The 22,066-nt window shown below is 52.7% G+C and overlaps 1 protein-coding gene and 1 long non-coding RNA gene across 3 annotated transcripts; one reads left to right on the forward strand and one right to left on the reverse strand.

Moving 5' to 3' along the window:
• Positions 1 to 3,650: 3,650 nt before the first annotated feature.
• On the reverse strand, positions 3,651 to 22,063 carry SYT11 (synaptotagmin 11). 2 transcript variants are annotated; one of them, XM_026485179.4, is made up of 4 exons: positions 21,690 to 22,063; positions 15,323 to 16,140; positions 7,356 to 7,476; positions 3,651 to 6,797 (listed from the first exon to the last, which is right to left on the reverse strand). In XM_026485179.4, the coding sequence occupies exons 1-4, from the start codon at positions 21,721 to 21,723 to the stop codon at positions 6,487 to 6,489; spliced, it is 1,284 nt and encodes a 427-aa protein (XP_026340964.1). In that variant the 5' UTR covers positions 21,724 to 22,063; the 3' UTR covers positions 3,651 to 6,486. The 2 variants fall into 2 exon arrangements, with proteins under 2 accessions (XP_026340964.1, XP_026340963.1); XM_026485178.4 differs by having other exon boundaries at positions 7,353 to 7,476; positions 21,690 to 22,060.
• On the forward strand, positions 6,791 to 7,859 carry LOC130544222 (uncharacterized). The gene is made up of 3 exons (XR_008960342.1): positions 6,791 to 7,227; positions 7,387 to 7,496; positions 7,611 to 7,859. It is a non-coding gene; the product is annotated as an uncharacterized LOC130544222 (long non-coding RNA).
• Positions 22,064 to 22,066: the final 3 nt, after the last annotated feature.

Below are 22,066 nucleotides of genomic sequence, written 5' to 3' on the forward strand. Positions count from 1 at the left end.
GGCTGAGGGCGTGGGAAGCGCGAGGGCCGGTCTGAAGTGTGTGTGCCTCCCAAGTACCTGTCAGCCAAGAGCTGCTCTGTTCTGTTCTCTCATTTTCTCAGCCTAACCCCTGGAGATTCTGATTTGATGGATTCTGATAGGCTCCAGGAATCTGTATGGAATCCCGGAGGACCGTGATGGCAGCCATGCCACCTTTCCTAGATGGGGAGTCACTGAGCCCGATGATGTCGAGTGCCCTGGGCGGGCATCGGAAGACGGTGTGGAGCGGTGACAGGTGGCTGTCCCCAGGTGCGGAAAACGTTAGCAGCTCTGTTGGAGCGGTGTGGGGTGGGGAGCGCCGGGAGTAAGCAGTGAGAAGATGCAGGACGAAACAAGGGCCGTGGCTGGGGGACAAGCAAGAAAAATAAACTTCTACCTTGTTAGGAAGGAAACCCCTGGATAGAAGAACAAAGGACGGTTAAGTCTTAATGTTTGCGGTATGCTGAAATTTCCAATCAACTTTTAAACTTGAGTTGGCCTTGAGACAAAATTACTGAAATGTTTTAGCTTTGTCTAATAGTCCTTGCTTAAAAAAACTCAGCACACACGATCGTATCGTTAAGTCACCCAGTTTTTTGAACAAAAGCTGCTGGGGTGGGGACGTGTCATTTCCTGCCCTTCCCAGAGCTGGTTATTGCTAGTTTTATTGCAGTTTGCTCTGAGCCAGGAGAAAATCTCCAGCTTCAGAATTCCCCTCCCGCCCCCCCATCAGACGCTTTCCCTAATTTCCTTGCACACCAGCACTTGATACGAAGGCGAGTTCCGGTCTGTGCTCACGTGCAGTGTAACCCAGTGTAGACTCTCTGCTGGCGGGGGGGGGGGGGGGCGGCTGCACCCCCAGGTTAGTCCCACCCAAAACACCGTGGCCACTCTGCTGTCGGAGTGGCAGACAGCCTCGAGAGCACATGGGGGTCTGGCTGCAGCCGAGACACACCCACTACTGGCACCACCCAAAACACTAACGAACACAAGACTCTGCTCCAGACCACACGTCTTTGGAAACCAACTCAGTAACAAGTAAGAAGAGGCACAGATGTTTTGTGCTTGTTTTAGGTCTGCTTCCTAGACAATATTTTGTCCCCCCTTCATGCCACAAACCTTTATTGAGCGCCTGCTGGATGCCAGGCGTTGGGTTGGATGTTGGGGATTCAGCTGTGTGAATAACAACAAGAGTACAGGTCTTGGCGGCTCGGTTCTGTTCTTCAGGAACCTCTGAATTTTTTTAAGTAGGCTCCACACCCAACATGGGGACTTGAACTCACCACCCTGAGATCAAGAGTCACGTGCCTCCCGAGCCAGCCAGGTGCCCCAGGCACCTCTGTTGTGATGTGCACAATCCCAGGTCAGAGGTGCGGATTGAGTGGTGGAGAATGGGGGAGGGGGAGGTAAAGGGATGTGTAGGGGTTCCAGCTCCTTGGTGAACAATTCAGTGTCAACTTGGGAAAATGCCAGATAGAAGACTGATTTGGTGTGAGTGAATGTCAATCCTGAAAACGTCCAGTTTCAGGAGCCTGTGACTCTTGATCTCGGGGTTGTGAGTTCCAGTCCCACGTTGGGTGGAGAGAGGACTTAACTAAACTTAAAAAAAAGAACAGAGATGTTCTCAGCTTTCTGAAAAATTATGCTCTGTGGCTAAACTGATTTGCTCTTGAATTATTTGGGTTTTTAAAATTTTTTAAAGATTTTATTTGGCAGAGAGAAAGAGCGAGCACGAGTTGTGGGGGAGTGCCAGAGGGAGAAGGAGAAGCAGACTCCCTGCTGAGCAGGGAGCCCGATGCGGGACTTGATCCCAGGACCCTGGGATCATGACCTGAGCTAAAGGCAGACGCTTCACCAACTGAGCCCCCCAGGCGCCCTGCTCTTGAATCATTTAAAGAGGACCCCAAGCGCTAGGCTGTTTGTCTTGTCAAACCACAAGGTACAGGGGTGGATGAGGTCGGCGGCTGTTGTCTGAGAGTTTGTTATAACATCACTGGAGAAAATGCTGTGGGCGACAGGTGCTGAAGAGGGAAAACAACGTGGTCCCCATTCGCTGCCCGCCCAGCCCCCATTTCTCCTTCCAAAGGAAATGACATTTTATTCAAGAAGCCACCCGTTTCCCACATTCAGTTCCAGGGCAGTCCGAAAGACACCCCCATCCTCCTTGCCTGATGGGCTCAGCAATGACCACATGGCCCATTTTAGATCAGCGAGATTAGAAGAGAGAAAAGCTAGAGGTTTCTGGGGGATGCTTTACCTTATTTTTCTGGGAGTGGTCCTGAAGCAATCTTCTCTTTTCCCCTGGAAGTGGTCCTATAAACATCGTACAACCGTTAGGGTTGAGTGGACATTGCGTGTCAGTGTGGGTCCCCAGGAAGCACCCGGGACCCTCATGGTACTAGTGACCTTTCGCCAGGGTCCTCCCGAAGCCGGCCCCACCGGTGGACTTGCAGTTGGGTGAACCGGTATATGTTCTTGGTGTTTAAGCCAATTTGAACTGGGTTTCCTGTTAACCGTAGACAGAAGTGCCAAGATACTCGTACCATCGTTGTCATGTTATATTATTTCTTCAGACTTAACCCTAGAGAACAAGCGATATGCGAAACTACCTGTGCGCCGTGACCGCGGCACCAGCTGGTTCGCGGGCGGGAAGATGTGCTGAAACTAGCGACGTCCACCTGTAGACGGACGCTTTCCGGTTTCTATGAACTTGTACTTTATTTTCCGTGTTCTCTACAGTGACCCTGTGTGACGCATCAGGGAAAAAATGCACAGAAGACTAGAAGACAGAGGTTGGGAAGGTTCTGGAATCCTGACTAATTTTGCTTCCTTTTCTCTATTTTCCAATTTTTGTATAATATGCTTATTACTTTGTCGTTTAAAAAAGTTTTTTAGTTCCTTCACTGAAACCTTTAAAGAGTAGGGGCTTCCTTCTTGCTTCCAGAAAGGAAGCACGTACACGCAGGGAGGGCAATCTCTACAGGACAGAAGTAGGAAAAGTGCATCGTTCCAGACTTCAGGGCATGCAGGGGGTCCTTAGAACACCCCGGGACTTGACCCCTGCGGGGTGCATTAGCCTGCATTCCTTCTGTTTCGAGCATTTCTGTCTGTGATGGCATATTTACTAGTGGGATTATCTGATTGTAGCAGGTCCTCTGCTGTGCACCTCGGGGGTCAATGTTGTGCCCCCAGCACCCGGCATACGGTACGCAAATCTTTGTTAGGAATAAATGAATGAGAGAAGAGAATCAGCCCTCTTGGCATTGCTTTGGGGTATAAGTATTTCCAATTACATGGACAGGCTAACGAGCACTGAAGCCATCATCTCTCTTGCTGGTTATTGTCTTAGGAAAACAGAAGGACTAGAGAAAGGACTCTAAGTCTGAAGCCTGGAATCTGCATTTTTCCCTCCAGTAATCTCTGCGCCCAACATAGGGCTTGAACTCATGACCCTGAGACCGAGAGTCGCAGGCTCCCCAACCGAGCGGGCCAGGCGCCCCTGGGATCTGAATTTTCAGGGGGTGTGGGGATCACACTGGGAAACGTGCCCGGGATCATCCTGTTGGAGTCTGAGTGCTGACTTGCTCACGGCCACCCAGCTCCCAAGAAAGCCATGCTGGTGCGCCTGTGTGTTGAATGTGAGTCAGTCTTTATTCTGCACTTGGGTGCTGCGTTAGCGAACTCCACATACAAGATAGCATGACATAGTGTAGGCTAGCATTACAGCGTTACAAAGCTTCACACAACTCATGTTGGCTTTTCTGGTTTTTTCTTTTTTTTTTTTCTTTTTTAAATTTGACACATTTGAGTTTCATTTTGTACAAGAGAAGACACAAGGTAAAGAAAGACGACCACATCGGAGAAGGGTCCTGGTGAGGGCAACGTCACTATCGCGGCCACAAGAAAAGCCTTCCAAGAAAAGACCTGCCTCATTCCCTCTCCTGAGCCCGCCGCCGCTCCTGTCCCACAAACCAGTTCTATCTGCTTCCGTAGCTGGAGCGCGTTCCTGGACACGTACGTCTTGGCTGTGCTCCACTGAGAAGAACTGAAAGGAGGAATAACTCATAAGGGGACTTTTGTTACTAAGAAAAACTCTTGTCTTCCCAGAGGAATCAAGATATCAACAGAGAAGGCCTGACTCTTGGAAATCCGAAGTGACCGTTCCTAACCCGTTCCTGACCATGCGTGCCTTGTGCAAAAGCTCGGGGGCGACTCTCTTGTCTTTCAACTGACTCTTCGGAGGGAGGAGGTGCCGGCTGCTCCGGGAGGGGCTCGGGTGCAAGCCAAAGGCAGCCGGGAGACTTTGGGACAGCGAGGCCAAGCGCGGGATGGATCCGGGGTGAGGTAGGAGGGAGCAGCCCCGTGCGGCCTGCCGGTTCCCAGCCTGTCACCTCACCACCCACCGCTCCACAGACCCAAAGACTGGGAGGAAGAAAGCTGCGGGGGATGGGGAAGAGGGGAGTGGGGTGAGGTGGCCTTCCCAGGCGGCTGGCGGGAGGGGCTGAGCAGCCTGCTCAGCGGGGCAAAGACCAGACTATCTCCACCTGTTGCTTTGCGTTGTTTCTGGGAAGGAAACAGAAGCGGGTTGCTCAGCGATTTCTGATCTTCAGACATTAAGGCGATGAAGAGGAAGCATTTAAGATTTGTTCCTAATGGGGCTTCAGAATGCTCCTGTCAGATTTACATTAAACTATCTCAAAATGCATTTTTAGAAAACAAAAATTTTCTTCTACGTATGATACAGTATTTACATTCCATGGAGTATAGGATCGAGACTGGTGGCGTGGACACCCTGATGGGACAGTGAGTCAGATGAAGGGGGCAGGGCGGGGGGGGGGCAGGGACAAGAACAGAGTGGGCTTTGTGCCTGCTCAGAGCTGCTCAGCACTGTCAAGAATCCAGGTTTTATAAAGAACAACAAAAGGATTCTGGGAGCAGACTGGTCTTAAATCCACGGGAGCTAAGAGAATGTCACAGGCACCACCGCCACTCTGTCCGCGGACAGCCAGCCCCCTCGGAAGCAGTCGGAAGGGATGCTCTTGTGCGGGTGTGGACCTGCTCTTTCCGGCCGCGGCTGCCGCGGCTGCCGATCTGAGCTCCTCTGCAGGCCGGCGGCAAGGTCTGCTGCGCGGACAAGCTCCCGGCCTGCCGACCAGGCTCTGCCCTGACAGGTCTCAACATTAGAGCCGTGGCCGACCAGGAGTCCGGAGAGCGAAGTTCTAATCCCGGCGAGACGCCGGCTCCCTCGCCACGGCGGCTGCCCAGCGGCAGGAGGGGGACGGAGCCGCGTGCTTCCCCCGGCCCTGCACCTAGTCTCAGCGCTCAGTAAAAGCCAAGAACTAAGCACTCTGTTCTGAGGGACAGGACGGTAGAAAAGAATCCAGGTTACCTTGACTACGCAGTAACTCCCATTTACTCATTTCACTCCCTTCCTTAGTTTTAAGAACCATAATTGAAAAATTTAAGGATAAAGAATAATTTCTGAAGGCCCTTTTCCTTATGAAGCAAAACCAATCTCATCTAAGCTACCTGAGAAAACTCGAAAGCTTCTCATGGGTCAGCATTTCTGGAAAAATAAAGGCCGGTTGCATCCTTCACACCAAGTGGCGGTCACTTGGCGGGGGTGCCGCACGCGACGGGGTGCCCACACCCACACACAGTGCCTGGGGCCGGCCGCCCCAGCCCCCGGGAGCCAACCCAGCCGGACTGGAAGGCTCCAAAGTGCTCTCCCGAGAACACATCGGGTTCCGTAAGCCCGAATTCTACCTCGAAGTCTGCTGTGTTCACGTGCTTCATCGCGAGTTAACCCTGAGCCGCCCCGGGCCCTCCCCGCAGGAGCGTGGCAGCAAAAACGCCACGTCCCAAATCCTCTTTCCCCTGCAAACCCTGCCTCACGCACCCCACCTTCGCTTCCTGGCTCACGACAAACCTCTGGACCCTGAGCTCCCAGAGCAGAGCCGTCCGAGGTGGGAGGGAGACACGACGGGGTGACGACACTATGAGGTTTCACATGAGCAAAACAACATCCGTTTGCAGAGGTGGGGGGGCAGGAGTCACTCTCCAGAGAAGCCCAGTAAAAAGAGGCCAATTTCAGGTAATCAGCAAATACAAGTCGGCACAAAACACAATTTTCATGGATCAAAATCTGTAACTCGATATTGGCAGTTAGGCTAATTTCTTCAGTTTGTATTAGACATGCAAGTATAAGGTTACATTGTTATATATAGACTTGTGAGGCCTTTCCCTCTCTTTTTCCCCATTAAAAAAAAAGGATTTCTAGTGCCTTGCAAAGGAGAACAATCGTCATCGCTAAGAACTGATCTGCAGCTGTGGTCATGTGGGGTGTTCTCTGTGGGTGTGTTTGGTAAGAAATCTTCTACAACTAATCTGAGGTTCTGAGTCTGCTGCTGTCTAGAATCTCTGTCCCCGCCGGCCCGCCTGGCCCCGGCTCGGGCGAGGACGACACGACTAGTACTCGCTCAGACCGTGCCACTTGGCCACGGGCTTGCGGGGGCTCTCGCAGACCTCCCTCCAGTGCTCGGCGCCGCTGCTGGTGACGCTGTGTGCCCCCAGGATCAGCCTCCCCACCGCCTCGTTCTTGGTGGTGCGGTCGAAGTCGATGACCAGGAACTCGATGCTCACGTCGGGCAGGAGGTCAGGGGGGATGTCGTAGACGAAAGACTCGTTGAAGACCGGGTTCAAAGTGCACTTCTTCACGTGGGTTTTCTTCTTGGCGATGCGCTTCCTGCCGTAGTAGACGTTCACCTTGACGTAAGGATCTGGGGCCACCAGAGAGACAAGAGAAAAGGGAGACAGGCCCATGACACGGTCCTCCTCTCAAATGGTGGCTTCATGGGGGTGGGGGGCTCTGGTGCTCATCTCTGTGGTGGCCACTCACACGTGGTCTGCGGGGACTGCACCCCAAACGCACTCTGACTTCAGGTGGGTCTGCTGCCCGGGCGAGGGTCCCAGGGAGCCAAGCAGGAACATGCCAGAACAACTTCCCCAAGTCAGGACTGAAGAAAGCCCACGAGACCGGGAAGCGTGTTCCAGGGCACAGGGACTCACGAACGCCTGCAGTCTTTTGGAGAGGTCTGCCCTGGAACGGGCTCAGTGCCTGGCGTGCACCCCACTCGGGACACCTCAGCAATGACTGACCCTATCCGCTCAGCCGGGGCACCTCCTGCACTCGGGACATCTAGAGCCCAGGTAGTCACAGGGAAGGGAACGCGCGCAGAGGAGCAGGGGAGAACCGAAGGGCGTCGGGCATGTCGGGGCGCGGGCGGGGCGGCGTGGGGCCAGGGGGCCCGAGGCAGGTCGAGGTAAATAGCTGCTACCTGAGAGACCGGTGATGTCCATTTTCGGCAGGTGTCGGGCTTTGAGGACCACCACGGTCAGTCTCTGTGCCACGGGCTGGTAGGACAGAGACACCTGGAGCTCCCCTCTGCTAATGCACTTCTGCGAAGAGGAAACAGCAGGTGAGAGTCCTGGACGGGGGCGCGGGGGGGGGGGGGGGGGGCAGGGACAGCAGGTGTGCGGGGGGGCCACGGAAAATGTGCGTCCCGCCAGCGTTTCACTACCGCATCTCACAGGGAGGGAAACGGACAGTCTCATCACAGTCCTGATACGAAACGGAACCACCTGCACGGAGAGGCCGCCTCGCCGGGTGTTCCCGCGCGTGACTCTGAGGCCAGACTGATCTGGCTGCGCCCCGCCTGTGTGACCTGGACGAGAACTGGACGGCTCTGTGCTCCAATTTCCTCGTCTGAAGGTGCAGATAAAAACAGCACCGACCTCAGAGCTTCATCAGGATTAATTAAACGGGTAACATTTTACCTGTGCCAGCGCCTAGAAAAGCGCATTCTCTCCTGTCGCCTCGTCTGGTTCTCGGCTAAGTTTTAGCAACTGGATGGTGGAACGTGGGAAACCTGGGGCTGTAATTCACTCGCCCCCTGGCTTTGGGCAGGTTCCTGAACTTCCTGGCGACTGTTCCTTCGTTCCACACGGTAAGCGTGCACCCCTGCTCTGTCCGCCTCTGAGTGTCTTCTCCAGCCAAGCTGGCTTCCTCCCCTGTACCCACAGTTTGGGTTCCCCTCTTTGAATTTTATTCTAGGCTCTGCTTAGAAATTGAAAAACCCTCCAGGCCTCCAAGGACATTTCATTTTATTTTTTATTTTTATTTTTTTAAAAGATTTTATTTATTTGACAGAAAGCACAAGCAGGGGGAGTGGGAGAGGGAGAAGCAGGCTCCCCGCGAAGCAGGGAGCCCGATGCGGGGCTCGATCCCAGGACCCTGGGGTCATGACCTGAGCCGAAGGCAGACACTTCACTGACTGAGCCACCAGGCTCCCCTCCAAGGACCTGTTAAACAATACTTGGATACATGCTAGGCACTGGGGGTCCAGAGCTGATAAGACCTGGTTCTTCTTTCTCTTTCTTTTTCTCCCCCCCCCCCCATTTTCTCTCTTTTTTTAAATTGTGAGTGATCTCTACGCCCAGCGTAGAGCTTTGAACTCACAGCCCTGAGATCAAGAGATGCGTGTTCCACTGACTGAGCCAGCCGGGTGCCCAGGATCCGGTTCTTGCTCCCAAGGAGCTCACCATGTCCAGAAGAGACAGACAGAAACACCCATGCCCGCATCAGAGCAGGAAGGAGCCCGTCTGAGCGCTGCTGGGGGACCCAGGGGAGGGTTTGGCAGCTGACCTCTGGGCTGACTTTATGAAGGTGAGCAGGAGTCCGTGCGGCAATGTACCGGTCAGGATGGGCAGCAGGGATGGCCACTACAAGGGCATTGGGTCCACTGCGTTCCGAGAATGGTGGGAGGGGAGGTGCTGCCCTTGGGATGCTGGTGCGAGGTGGGACGTGCAGGGGGGATGGGGGCTTCTAACCAAACAGCAGACCCGCCGCAGCACACAGGCCAGGGGACGGCTGCCAGCGCGGGACAGCTTCCGCCGTGGGACGGTCTCACGGAGACTAGTACTGTTCTAGTGAGAGCTGGAGAATGAACTGGACGGGAGGTGGGCCCAGAGGCTGCCTCATCAGGCTGCGGAGCAGACACCAGGGTTGGGACCCGGGGCACCCATAGCAGAGGGGGCGTGGGGCACGACACGTCTCAGGAAGAGCTCACCAAAGTGGAGGGCAAGTTCGTGCGTTTCTAGCTTATTTTTTTTGTTTTATTTATTTATTGTGTTTCTTTTGTTTTCTCGTTTTTAAATTTTTTTTAAAAAGTTGCGTATTTCAGGGCGCCTGGGCGGCTCAGGTGGTTAAGTGTCTGCTTTGGCTGAGGTCATGATCCCAGGGTCCTGGGATCGAGCCCCATGTTTAGGGCTCCCTGCTCAGCGGGGAGCCTGCTTTTCCCTCTGCCCCTCCCTCTGCTTGTGCGCGCTCTCTCTCTGTATCTGTCTCAAATGAATAAATAAAATCTTTAAAAAATTTTTTGTGTATATTTCTGGTTTATAAAGTAGGGATGACGCTGGGAGAAGGAAAACAAAAGGAGGTGGGGTTCCAGGAATATTGGACAAAATAAGGAAATTTGGGACAAACCCCCCCCCCCACTACCAACTCTTATTCCTTGTATTCTTCAAAGCCTCAAAGAAATGTCACCTACTCCGGGAAGTGTTCTCGGATTGAGCCAGAGCAGACTGTACCCACCACCAGCCTATGAATGTATGCCACATTCATACTCACAAAATGACTTACTGTGTGACACGTCTACTCAGGGTCGGCTGAAATGGGGACGAGGGGGGAGCCTACTGTCAGCAAGCCCTCCCTTCTTGGGGGGCCTGTGCTCGAACAACAAGACATCAGCGAATGAGCTCATCAATGAAAAACGAGGAAGAAACCTCAACGTCTGTGCTTTGATCAGAAGCCCAACCCATCTCAAGGAATGAAACTGTACTAATATTTCACATGGTTCAGAAACTTTCCTGAGGCTCTATTTCATACCAGGAACGTATGGAAATGTCTCTCGTAGGGCATAAAATGACGAAAATCTAAACTTAGCCTTTAGCTTTTGAAATTGAAGTCCCAAAGACAACAGACTTGAGAAAAGATTTTCACGGCTTTTCTCTGCTAGACTGAAGCCCCACGTTTTTTCCTTCCCTGTAGCATAGATGTTGTCAGCTCTTGATGACATCCACGGGAAGTACCCTCGGCCACTTTAAAATCCCAGGCTCGTTGCCCCTGCCAACCGGTGTTGCTCTGCTTGCTTCCTTTCCCCATGAGTCAGAACCCAGGCAGAGAACGTGAACTCATTTTCACTATTAGCTACAGCCAAATGACATCAGGAGAGGAATCCCACGTGAACAAGAGAGTTAAATGCCATCCACGAGAACATTCGGAACTGAGCTAACCAGCACAGGCGCAAATAGCTCCACGTGTCCGCTAAAATTTAAATTTTAACTCATTACCATTCAATAAAATTTCAGTTCCTCAGACCCATGAACAGTATTTCAAGTGTCCCACTTCCGCCATCACGGAGAGCTCCGGGGCACAGCACCGATCTGAAGGTAGTTCTGGACGGTCTGGGCCGCCACTCCCCTCCGAGGCCACGAATAAGAAAATGTGAACTCGGTTTGAGGTCTATGCCTGGACCACTCTTGAATATGCACATGCAAGCTTTCAATACAACTTGAACTTAAGATACAGAAGAAGGGTAAAGAGGAAATTGATGTGAAAAGCAAAGAGTTGGGGCGCCTGGGTAGCACAGCGGTTAAGCGCCTGCCTTCGGCTCAGGGCGTGATCCTGGCGTTATGGGATCGAGCCCCACATCAGGCTCCTCCGCTGGGAGCCTGCTTCTTCCTCTCCCACTCCCCCTGCTTGTGTTCCCTCTCTCGCTGGCTGTCTCTATCTCTGTCGAATAAATAAATAAAATCTTTAAAAAAAAAAAAAAGAAAAGAAAAGAGTTTTCGAGGTGTACCGGGCTGAGCAACCGGTAGGGCATGCCAGGCTTGACCGTGGGCTGTGAGTTCAAGCCCCACGCTGGGTATGGAGCCTACTTAAAAGTAAATACCTAAAAAAATAAACCTGATCATTAAAACAAAAAACAAACGAACAAAAAAACCAAAGAGTTTTATTTGTAAAAAAAAAAAAAAGCCTTGACTATAAAATTATAGCTTGGATTTCCTAATTATTTGGTTAAACTGTGTTTTGTAAATCACCCATTAGAGCGAAATCTTTGCAAAATCGAAATCCCCAAGCCCCTCCCCTAGCTTTGGGAAAGTGGATAACTTCTGGTTGCCCTTCTCATAATTTTCTCCCCCCAAATCACCCCTTGGGCAGTTGTTCTCCATCTGAGAACACCTTTCACCTTTGGCATTTTGCTCGGGCAGAATGCCCGTCCCACCACCCGAATACTGCTCTGGTCCAGCACTGAAGGCCAGATTTCACGTCCCCTCCCCCCTTCCCTTTCTAGCCAATTCCCACCGCAAGTAGCACCCTCAATGGCTCTTTCTGAAGGGCTCTTTGTCAAGGGCTGGGAGCGAGCTCCGTTTCCCAGCCCCCGGGCCTCGTGAGGCAGGCAGAAGCACGGGGGTCTTATCCACGCCTGAAAGAGCTGGGAGCTTTGCTCTCCGACAGCAGGCTCCTGCCTCCCACGGTGGAGAAGAGGAGCCGGCCCAGCGCTCTTGAAGAAGACAGGCAGATGAAAGACATGCTCAGGTGAGGCTCTGTTCCCCGAACGAGCAGAGCCCCTTCCAGAGTGAACGTCCAGCCACGAGGCCTTTGCACTAGGCGGACCCACACATCCTCAGCTCACCTTCGCTGGGGCCAGACGTCCCAAGGGCCCCTCCACACAAATCACAGTCTTGGGAAAACGAGAGAGACAAAAACCGTACTGTTCAAACATGTCCCTCTTTTTCTCCCCGACACATAAGCACAGCTATACCCTCTCCCTGGCTCGTTTCTTTCTTTTCAGTCCCTTTTGGCTCCAATGCAGGGCTTCTCAGGGTCCTTACAAATCTGAGATCTTAAGAATCCTGTCATTCCCATGACCACTGTCGCAGGCCATCAACACCAGATGCGGCCCAGGAAAGACAGGAAGTGATTGGGAAAACAATGACCTGAAGAAATTCGGGGGAAGTTGCATGACCCACTTGCCAATTACTTCTGTTCTTGATCCCCCAGCCCTCTCTGGCCTCCCTTCTCCTTGTGGGGGATTTATTACGGGAATGTAAATTCAGGTTAATTTTTATCCTGAGGCACCTGGCTCACTCAGTTGCAAGAGAGGCGACTCATGATCTCAGGGTTGTCAGTTCAAGCTCCACCTTGGGTATAAAGCCTACTTTTTAAAAAATGTCTATCTGAATAAAATATTAGAAAAAAAAAGCTGCCACTCAAAAAAAAAAAAAAGCTAGTTCTTGGGTCTAACTCAGAGATCAGAGATTTTGGGCATTATAGAATTTATACTGTGACCTTTCACTAATAATCAAGGGTTAATTTTTAATGCTTCTTACGTCTTATATATTCATAAGAGCCAAGAGTGCTCTCGGTGGTCCCATTAGCCTTCACGGTCCAGCCTAGATGAGACCTAGAGAGACAGCGATCACGGGCCCAGAGAAATGAGCCAGATGGAAGGGGCCAGAGAGGATGACCAGCCCTGGGCTTCTTCAGCTGGGCCGCAGTGGAAAGGACAAGAGGTGATTTTTCTGCTACGGGGGGATATGCAGTTGGGGAGGGGTGTTATCTGGAGAAGTGCAATTCTCACCAGTCCCCACCCAGGCCTCTGGGTGGGAGAAGATAATTTGGCCCCGTATTATAAGTGGATGCCTTCCACAAATCAGAAAAAGCTCTTTACACAGAGTGGAATGGCTCTAACCGATGAGCCAAGGGGAGATCCAGAAAGGGCAGACTCTTGGCCATGGCAGGGAGGCTGCGCTGCAGGGAGGCTTGGGGACTAGCGGCCAGACCAGCACGGTGATGGCCATGGCTCAGGATGGCTCAGGATGGAACACAGCCCTGCCCACCGGCGCTGGCTTGGGAAACACGCTTAGGACGTTCAGGAGGCTGGAAAGCTCTGGTGCAGGTCTGCACAGCCTCTGCGTGTACTGTCTGGGCCTCTCCCAGGGGATGTGTTGCTCAGGATCCTAGCCCTGGCTTGTCCCTCCTGAAGGGAGTTAATAAAGTGGAAAGAAACTTGGCTCTTGCCAAGAGCCCTTGGTAGTTTAGCAAATGCCATTGTCTGTGCTCCCTGGCCAGTGTCCTGGATTTGAGGCTGTTTTGTTCCCAGCCCAAATCAGTCCCTTTCCTGGCCAGTCTCTTCCCAGCTGCAGCTTGGCACAGAGCCATCGCCTGCTTTTGGCCCTGGGCTATGAGAGCAGGAGCTGTCTAGGGGAGTCCAGCCAGTTGATGGCTCTACCGAGGCTGGGGCTGCAGGCAGGGACAGCGTGGGCAGTGGGAGGAAGGCAGGCAGTGGAGAACTGGAGCTGCTGGAAAGGGATGTCAGGCAGCCGGGAGGGCTTGGCAGAACCCTGAGGAAAAGAGATGGCGGGCAAGGGGAAGGGGATGGAGTGGGATGAAAACAGGTCATTCCATAGTGTCTATCCGTGCTTTTGACTCCAACCTCAGAAGATACAAGAGCTGTGTTGGACTCTAGGACGTCTCCTTGTGTCCTGGCCTGGGACCCGTGTTTATGCCCGGACCAAACCCCTCTGATACTCTGAAAATGCTTGGGTTTCCCTGGCTGCTGCAAGGCAGAGTGGTTCAGGGGGTAGAAGCACGGCTGGGCCGGTGGCAGGGGGACAGGTGCCTGGGACATGCTCCAAGGGCAGGGCTCCCTGGCTCCCCCGCAGCCTGGGGCATTGTCCCCTGGTAGAGGGTAAACCTTGTGCCTGGAGCTCACTGCACATGCAGCCCCTACTGGCCCAGAAGCCTCTCTTGTCCAATCCTGAGGCCCCCGCCTCCCCAGTTGAGTCCAGTGTGGGCTTGTAGGTGGGCATCAGGAGATAAGCACGGCCTCAAGCCACGGCTCTTTGTGCGCGATGTGCGGCTGTTTTCAGTGGTTCTGACATCCTCTCTGAGCCTCCCACCTCCTACTGTACCGACTCAGGCTCCCTTGACTTCCTTTACTTCATCATACAGAACATAACCGTCTTGAACCACGTGCAGCTCCCGGGGACCAAGCCTTACTAACAGCAGAAACAGTGGCAACAATAATGATAGTGGGTCCAATTTGTTGGAGGGTCGCTGCATGCGAGGGGCTGTGCACACGCACCCTCCTGCTTCACTCCTGTGGGACCCTGAGATCAGAGTTGCAAAGCCGAGCCCCGTGAGCGGGCGAAATTTGGATTCAAACTCAGCTTCAACTTCAAAGCCCTTGTTACTAACTACTTACGTTGCACCTTGAAACAGGAATGAAAGGCTAAATTTAAAACGCCAACAACCTCTTTCAAGACCCCTGCCGCACTATGTGGCAGTTGCCAGGATGGTCTCTCCCCCAGGGAAGCAGAGCTCCTCAAGGGCAGCAACGTGCCAGACCTGTTACCGCCTCCCACCCTCACGCCCTCTGAGGAGCACACTGTTATCAGCTCCATCCTACAGATGGGGAAACAGAAGCTTAGCAGCGTTCAGTGACTCACCTGTGCCCCTCGGCTGGGAAGCAGGGAGTGGGGGCGTGATGGCAGCCAGTGCGGCCAGAGCGCTCGCGGACAACCTCACTGCCCCCCGCCCCCATTGTGTAAGAAAGCCATGAACTAAGGAGTGTAGGGGCAGGTCTCTTGCACCCCTGAAAATACAACTCAAGAGCCAATGCCGGCCTAGCAGGGAGCAGGTAGGAGGGTGGCCCTCATTCCCCTTCCACCGTGTGTGCCCCGGGGTACAGGGGAGGAGCGTCTGCAGCAGGGGCTCGGCCTGGGTCAGGGGCTCGGAGGGGAAGCAGCTCACTAACCCGCACGGGTGGAAAGGCTATGAGAAGACCCACGCGTGACCTGGTCGGCGCTGGACAGGGAAGCCCCATCATGGTTCACTGGAGGAAGATCACACATGACTTTGGAGAAGAAATTGGCCCCCACGTCCTTGATAGGATGAGGGTCTAGGGCTGGTGGGGGCGAGCCTGCTGGATTTAGCGTCAGGATGCCAACCTCGGAGTGAAATTTCAGAAGCGACCTACCTGTCCCTCTCTCCTCGTGAAGTTGGAGGACACCCACCCGGACAGGTCCTCCGTCTTACTTTGGCCCCTGCTGATTCTTGATAGCCACAGGCTTCCTACCTACAGCCCCTCCCTGCCGTCCACACCCCCCCCTTCCATTTGCTCCCTGAGAGCCCATCTCCCCCGAACCACTGGCCCCCCGACACACTCTTCCTCCTCACCTGGATGTTCCTTTTGGTGATGTCCCTGGTCAGCTGCGCCTTGCCCGTGCTGGGATCCACGCCAGCCAGCGGCACCATGACCTCCCCGATGACGTCGTCCCGGGAGAAGCGGTCGAAGCTGAGGACGAGGAAGTGCAGCACCAGGTCCTGCAGCTGGCTGTACGGGATGCCGTAGAAGGTGAAGGTCTCGTCAAACACGGGGTCCAGCGTCTTCCGCAGCACCCTGGTCTTCACCCGATGCCGCTTGTCGGGAAGGATGGTCATTTTGATGTAGGGGTCAGAGCCCTGGGTCTGCTCGTCCATCACCGGCAGCCCGTGTGCCTCCTGGATCGTCACCACCAGGGCTTTTTTCGGGAAGTTATAGTCCACAGAGAAGGTGAGGGTCCCTAGCATGACGTCCTCCTCTGGAGAAGACGGAGACGTGGCTTTGCTCTCCCCAGGGGTCAGGCTCGCCATGGGGCTCCTCAGTTCTTCCCCATAGTCCACCTTGATGGGTAACTGGTCTATGCAAGAGCTGGAGCTGGGACCTTTGTCGGGGCCCAGCAGGCCGGCCTCTGCTGCATCCACCAGCACGTTCCCGCGCCCACCTTCCCTCCCAGGGCCATCTTTGTCTCTCCGCACTTTGATGATTTTCTTCTTGTTGCTGAGGGTCTCTGGGTATATGCTGATGCCTTTGAGCATATGGATAAACTTATATGGTGGGGTCTTGTGCTTCTTCTCTGCCCGCTGGTGGCAGCATGTCCACACAAAGACGGTCACTGAGACGCACACCACCAGCACAGACGCCCCAACGAGGCCAGCCACCACTGGGGACACATCTGAAGGTGGAGACCAGAGATGTGTCAAGGCAGGTGGACCTCAACCCCCTGTCCAGACCAACCCCTCTGCAGAGCCAAGGTAACCTGCAACCGAGCTTGCATAGCAACATGTGCTCGTCTAGGCTGAGAAATCTCCCCTCCCTGGGAGAGGCCCTGAGCCATCCTCTCCAACCAATCCATGGCTGCTCCTTTCCACCAAACCTGGATGAAATCCTTCTCTTCTCCAGGAAGCCTTCCCTGAAGAGCCCCACCTGACTCCCTGTTCTTTTCTCGGCCTTCTCTCAGCACTCAAGGACTTTGTTCATTCTTACTGATTTGTGTTTCACGTTAAGTTGCCCTGTGTTACAAAGTCACCTCTTACCTCAACTGTTACACAACACACAAGGGCACGGGTGTGTCTGGTTTCAGGAGAATATTCCACGGCATCTGGTACAGGGTTTGCAGTGGGCTCGTGTTGACGGAATGGCTGTTAGGTGGAAGGATGTAGGGCTGACTCTGGGTGGTCTGGGTAGGGCGTTCAAGGGTGGCAAAAGTGGGTGGGAGGTAAAAAGAAATCTGGATCTGAGTTCTTTAAAACTATGTGCGAAATTCCAGCTCCCAGTTCCAAATACTCATATTTTATTTTATTTTACTTTTTATTTTTTCCCAAATACTGGTATTTTAGATAGGAAGAAATAGGGACTGTGGAAAATGTCAGCTCTTTGTGCAAATATCACCTTCCTAGGAAGGCCTTCCCTGACCGCCCTACGTAAAAGTTCAGCCTTCTTCCCACTGAGACCCACGAGTCCTAGCCCTGTGTCACTTTCTCCTTATGTCTTTCTTATCTTTCTTATACACAGTGACACACACACTCGTGTGCACACACATAATATATATAGGCACACACACGTGTATAAATTTACTGCAAGAAATGTATCTTCACTAGAGAATAGGTTTCATGAGGACTGGGATTTTTTTTCTGTTTTGTTCATTTCTGTCTCACCAGCACTAAAAACGCAGAGCTGGTACTTGGTACTATTTGCTGAATGAACAAATAACTACAGAGAAACATTGTTTCCTTCCCTTCCTTTACTCTTGTCTTTTCCATACAAGAAACCCTCAACAAGTTTGGGCTTTCTTTTCTTCCTTAAATTCACCGAAGCCAAACTGGGTTTAGGCTTTAAAAGGCTCCATAAGGCCTCTATTTTTCCACATTATTTCTTTAGGGGAAGAATTGGGTAGAGCAGGGAGAACTAAGGAATGAACACGACTTCAATGCATTCCAGAACCTTCCTGAAACATCCTTCCAGCAGGTACCCACCCGGCTCACTGCCTCACTCACTGCAGGCCTCTGTACCAGAAGAGCATCTCCTGGCTGCCCCACGTCGATATTATCCCCATCACTCTGCTTTATTTTTCTTCATAGCACTTACTACTCCTGACATAATTTTTTCTGTCCTCCCTTACTAGAGAAGATTAATAAGAATAGCGATTGTCTGCTTTATTCACTGTTATATCCCCATGTCCTAGAACCATGTGGCACATAGTAAGTATTCAGTGAACAAATGAATCAGTGAATTCAAAACAGCCTCCACACATTGGAAAAAGAGCATGAGTCAACATGATTACATGCATCAAAGATAAATGTAAAATTCTATATCAGCCTTCGAAATCTATCAATATACAACGGGAAACCTTACTTACAAGTCTGAGCAAATATAATGTAGTTGTGGGCACCTGGGTGGCTCAGCTGGTTGAGCGTCAGACTCTTTATTTTGGCTCAGGTCATGATGTCAGGGTTGTGAGACTGAGCCCCAAGTCACGCTCTGCGCTGGGTGTGGAGCCTGTCTAAGATTCTCTCTCCCTCTGCCTCTGCCCCTCCCCACCACGTGCAGGTACACACATGCGTGCGCTCTCTCTCTCTGTCAAAAAAAAATGTAGTTGTTTACGTGACCACAAGTCTAAAGGATAATTAGTCTAATGCCAACCATACTGTGAATACGAGGCCCAGATGATGGGGGTAGGGGTAGCGTGATTTAATCTGCGCTGGTCATAACATATATGGGCTGTTCTGTCTAGCACTGAGAAGACTAAACACTGCTATTTTCTCATGGACGTTTACTGTGTCCCTGCCAGGCATTGCGCCGGACCTCTCTTTGAATCAAAGAACTCACTGAATAGGTACTACTAATATTTCCACTTTATAACTGAGGAACCTGGGGACTCAAATCTGCCTTAGGCCATGTAGTTGCAAACAGCAGTGACGGGATCCAAACCCTGGTCTGCCTGACACCAGACCGTCTCTACATTATGGATAATCAGGATCATAAAAGACTTGGAGACCATATCAAATAAGGAAACGAAGGAATTGGAGCTGAGGGGTCTGCTCCAGTAACTTTCTTCAATTACTGAAGGCGTTGGGATGGAAGAGGTCTGGTTGGATTTTACGTTGGAGGGAGCCTGCATACAGGCTACAGGAAGAGACTCTGACTCGGTGAAAGGGGTCAAATTATTATTAGAGCTGCCTCACAATGGCTCAGGTTGCTTCATGAGGCAATGAATCTCTAACGGAAAACTTTCAGAGGTTGGATCACCCTTGGTCAGGCATATTCTAAAAGAGATTTCTTTGGTAGGGATTGGACTAAATGTCTCTGAAGTTCCTTCTCCAACACTCCATGATTCTGTGAAAGTTAGGATCAGGCAAGAAAAGAAGGGGTTACATTCTTTAATAATACGGTACAGAGAAGGAATAAAGCCATTAACAAAAGAAATGAAGGCGACCACATTCAAGACCATGCTAAATACCAATAGTGTTTCACAGATAGTAAGTGAAATAAGAGCTATTACGGATAGGCTTCACAAAATGGGAGCCATCTTGGTAGGAAGATCCTTGGAAGCTGGCAGAAATAACATCCCGTCCATCTCCAAGTCCTTGAGTCTTTGCACCTAACGGGAGCTCAGTAAATAGTTGAGCAACTGATTGGATTCCATGGTCAATGAAAATGGGCACAATCTGAAAAAATGGCTCTCAGTTCACCAGTTAGGGACTTTCCTGAAAACTGCTTGCTACTGATAAATGACAATGAAGAGCTTGCTTCCATGAGCCGCGGAAAGTAAGAAACCAAGACAGGTACATTTTCGAGAATGATTTAAAAGAGACATAAAGGGCCAAGCTGGGGGAAATCTGAGTCAGTCTCTTGGCTCCAACATAGGTTCACTCTGTGGTCTTGAGAGAGCCCACTGACGCCTCCACATTTGCTGTTAGAAAATGGAGGTGGGATGGGGAGAGAAGAGGAGGGATTCCCATGTTTCAGGACAGGGAAGGGAAAGAAGACAAACCTGTGAAGCCATCTGTGGACAATTCCCAGGCGCTCTCCTCCACCTGGTTTCCCACTTCTGCCCCTCTTTCTTCTTCTTTTTAGTATCTGTTAACCCCTGTCTCTCTCCCCCACAACCAAGGCAGGGAACAGAAAAAAAAATCAGAGATGCTGAAACTCGGAACCCTCTGTCTTGCTTTTATCAAAACCTTGGTGGGAAAAGAAGGTTGGAACTAATGGCTGCAGGGAGTGTTTTAAAGTAGTCATAAACTGCAGTGACTGTGCTGCTTGCTCCTTCTGTCCTCCAAGGTCACAGATAATTGAGTGTTGGCTCCATGTACCTCCCAAGGGCTAAGGCATTTCAAATGAAGTGCTCTATGAGATGTGAGAAAGTCAGAAGTGGCAGCTCTCTCAGCCTTGGGCCAGACCTGCTGTTGACAGTCTCTTCACTAAAACAGCTTTTTCCCGTCAAGTGGGCCAGTGTGATATATTGAAATGGCAGTGGACTTTGGCGTCATCTGGACATTGGTTTAAGTCCCAGCACCGCCCTTGCTATTTGTTTGACTGGACCCAAGTTATTTTGTCTCACTGAACCCCAGTTTCCTCATCTGGCAAATAAATATAATGATGTCTACACCGCAGGATGTTGTAAGGGTTAAATAAAATGGAGTATGTAAAAGGCTGAAGTAATTTCTTTTCTCTTTTCCACTAATATTCTGTCTAAAGGAAACCACTATATTAAGCTCCACACCCTCCAACTTTCCAAGGAATCTGGAACTGCAATTAGAGAAAAGAATATGTTGGAAAGAAGGCATAAGACAAAAGAGAAAGAGCAGGAAGAAAATCATGGAGTGCTCTCGTGACTACAAAAGGGACACCTGTTTTGGAAATTTAGGACTCAAAGATAGAGATGCAGAAGGTGAAGTGGAAAAAAGAAATACAGCTAAGATTTAGCCTTGGGGAATCAGTGGGAACCAGTAACTACTGGGTGTGATCGGCTTTCCGGATACTTGCCCTGATTTGATGTCTTCTTCCTGATATTGAAGTGGGAGAGCTCATTTCCATGAACCTCTTACTGGGGAATGAGAAAAGCCATTTCCTAGATGGATTGTGGCCCCACCCTAAAAATTGTTGTCTGGACGCTCAGACCTTCTGGATTGTCTGAAGGATAGACTCTCTTAGGGGATATGAAGGAAACCTCGGCTGACAGCAACTCTCATCCAAGCTGGGGTAGAAGTGAGGGAGAAGCAGGGCAACTCCTTTATTTTTGAACAGGAAAACATAGCCCAGGAAGTTTGCAACCCTAGCACATTTTGGGGGAAGACCCAAAGAGGAAAAACTTGCTTATCCAGCTTTTCTTTCCCGTCTTCCTCCCTATCTTCCACTCCACTCTCTGCCCCTGGGAGGGCAGCCGAGCTTGGAGCCCGGAGGCCCGGGTCGGGGACCAGCCGCTCCGCGATGACGTAATGCCTTGCCGGGTACACAAAGCGGCCTCCCCCGGGCCCGGCCTCTCCGCCCCTCCCCCCCGGCCGGGCCCGCGCCCCCGCCAGCACCAGCGCGGTGAGTCCCCCTTTCGGAAAGGCCAGCCGGGGAAACAGGGAACAAAGGCCCGGGAAGAGGGGCCTGGGCGCTGCCAGGAGGCCCAGAATAGACATCACGTCATCCCCGGCTCGGCAGCGCCAAGCGCCATTTGGTAGCATCGGACGGACCCACCATTACGGTGCAGAACCGCACTTGGGGCCCCTCGTAGGCCGGACCAGCAGCGGCTCCCTGCGCCAGCGCCCCTGCAGCCCCGGCTCCCCTGCGGCCGTCCCCCAGCCCCCGGACCCCCAGCCCCCCCAGCCCCCCCCAGCCCCCCCACCCCCCAGCTGCCATCTTGGCGCCCATCCCCCACCGCCGCCCTCCCCCGCAGCCCGAGGAGTGGGAGGGGGAGCAGGGGGCACCGCCCTGCGCGCCCCGAGGGGGAGGGGTCCGCGTTCTGCCCCCTCACCCCCACCCCGCAGCGCGCCGACGCGGCCCACACAGGTTTGGGCGTCCGCCGGGACCCGCGACCCCCGGCGAGCCCCCGGCCTGGCCGACCCCTGCAGCCCGCAGCTCAAGTTCAGGCGCTGTCGGCCGCCGCCGCAGGCCCCATCCTAGCGGGGCAGGCGCTGGAAGGCCCTGATGGGGGCTTTGCTCCCTCCCAGCACTGGGCCCGTCTGGCTTAGCGGCGGTGCCCACTGCCCCAGGCTTAGTTTTCTCGACTCTACTTACCAAAGCTGGGTCGGATATTGGTGATCTCAGCCATGTCGTAACCAGAGGCTATTGCTATAAATGGTTTTTCAAGGGTCGGACGAGTCTGGGGGCGCCCTGTCAGCACCGAGGCCGCCGCTGTAGAGCGCTAGCTCAGGGGAGGGGGAAGGTGTCTGGCGGACGCCTCCTGCGACGGTCAGGCCCCTGGTTGCCAGCTGCGGCCGCCTCCTAAGATGCTCCAGGGATGCTCTGAGCGAAGGATGCAGGTGCAGCCAGACTGGTCCTGATGCGAGGTAGGCTCCGCCTTCTCCCGAACGGCCCTCGGCAGGAGACTCCGCCTCCGTCCGAAAAGTGCCGGAAGCCAGGCCCCGCCCCCCTCCGGAAGCGCTCCGCGAGAG

This window comes from Ursus arctos, unplaced genomic scaffold, assembly GCF_023065955.2.
Source record: "Ursus arctos isolate Adak ecotype North America unplaced genomic scaffold, UrsArc2.0 scaffold_2, whole genome shotgun sequence".
NCBI classification, from domain to species: Eukaryota; Metazoa; Chordata; class Mammalia; order Carnivora; family Ursidae; genus Ursus; species Ursus arctos.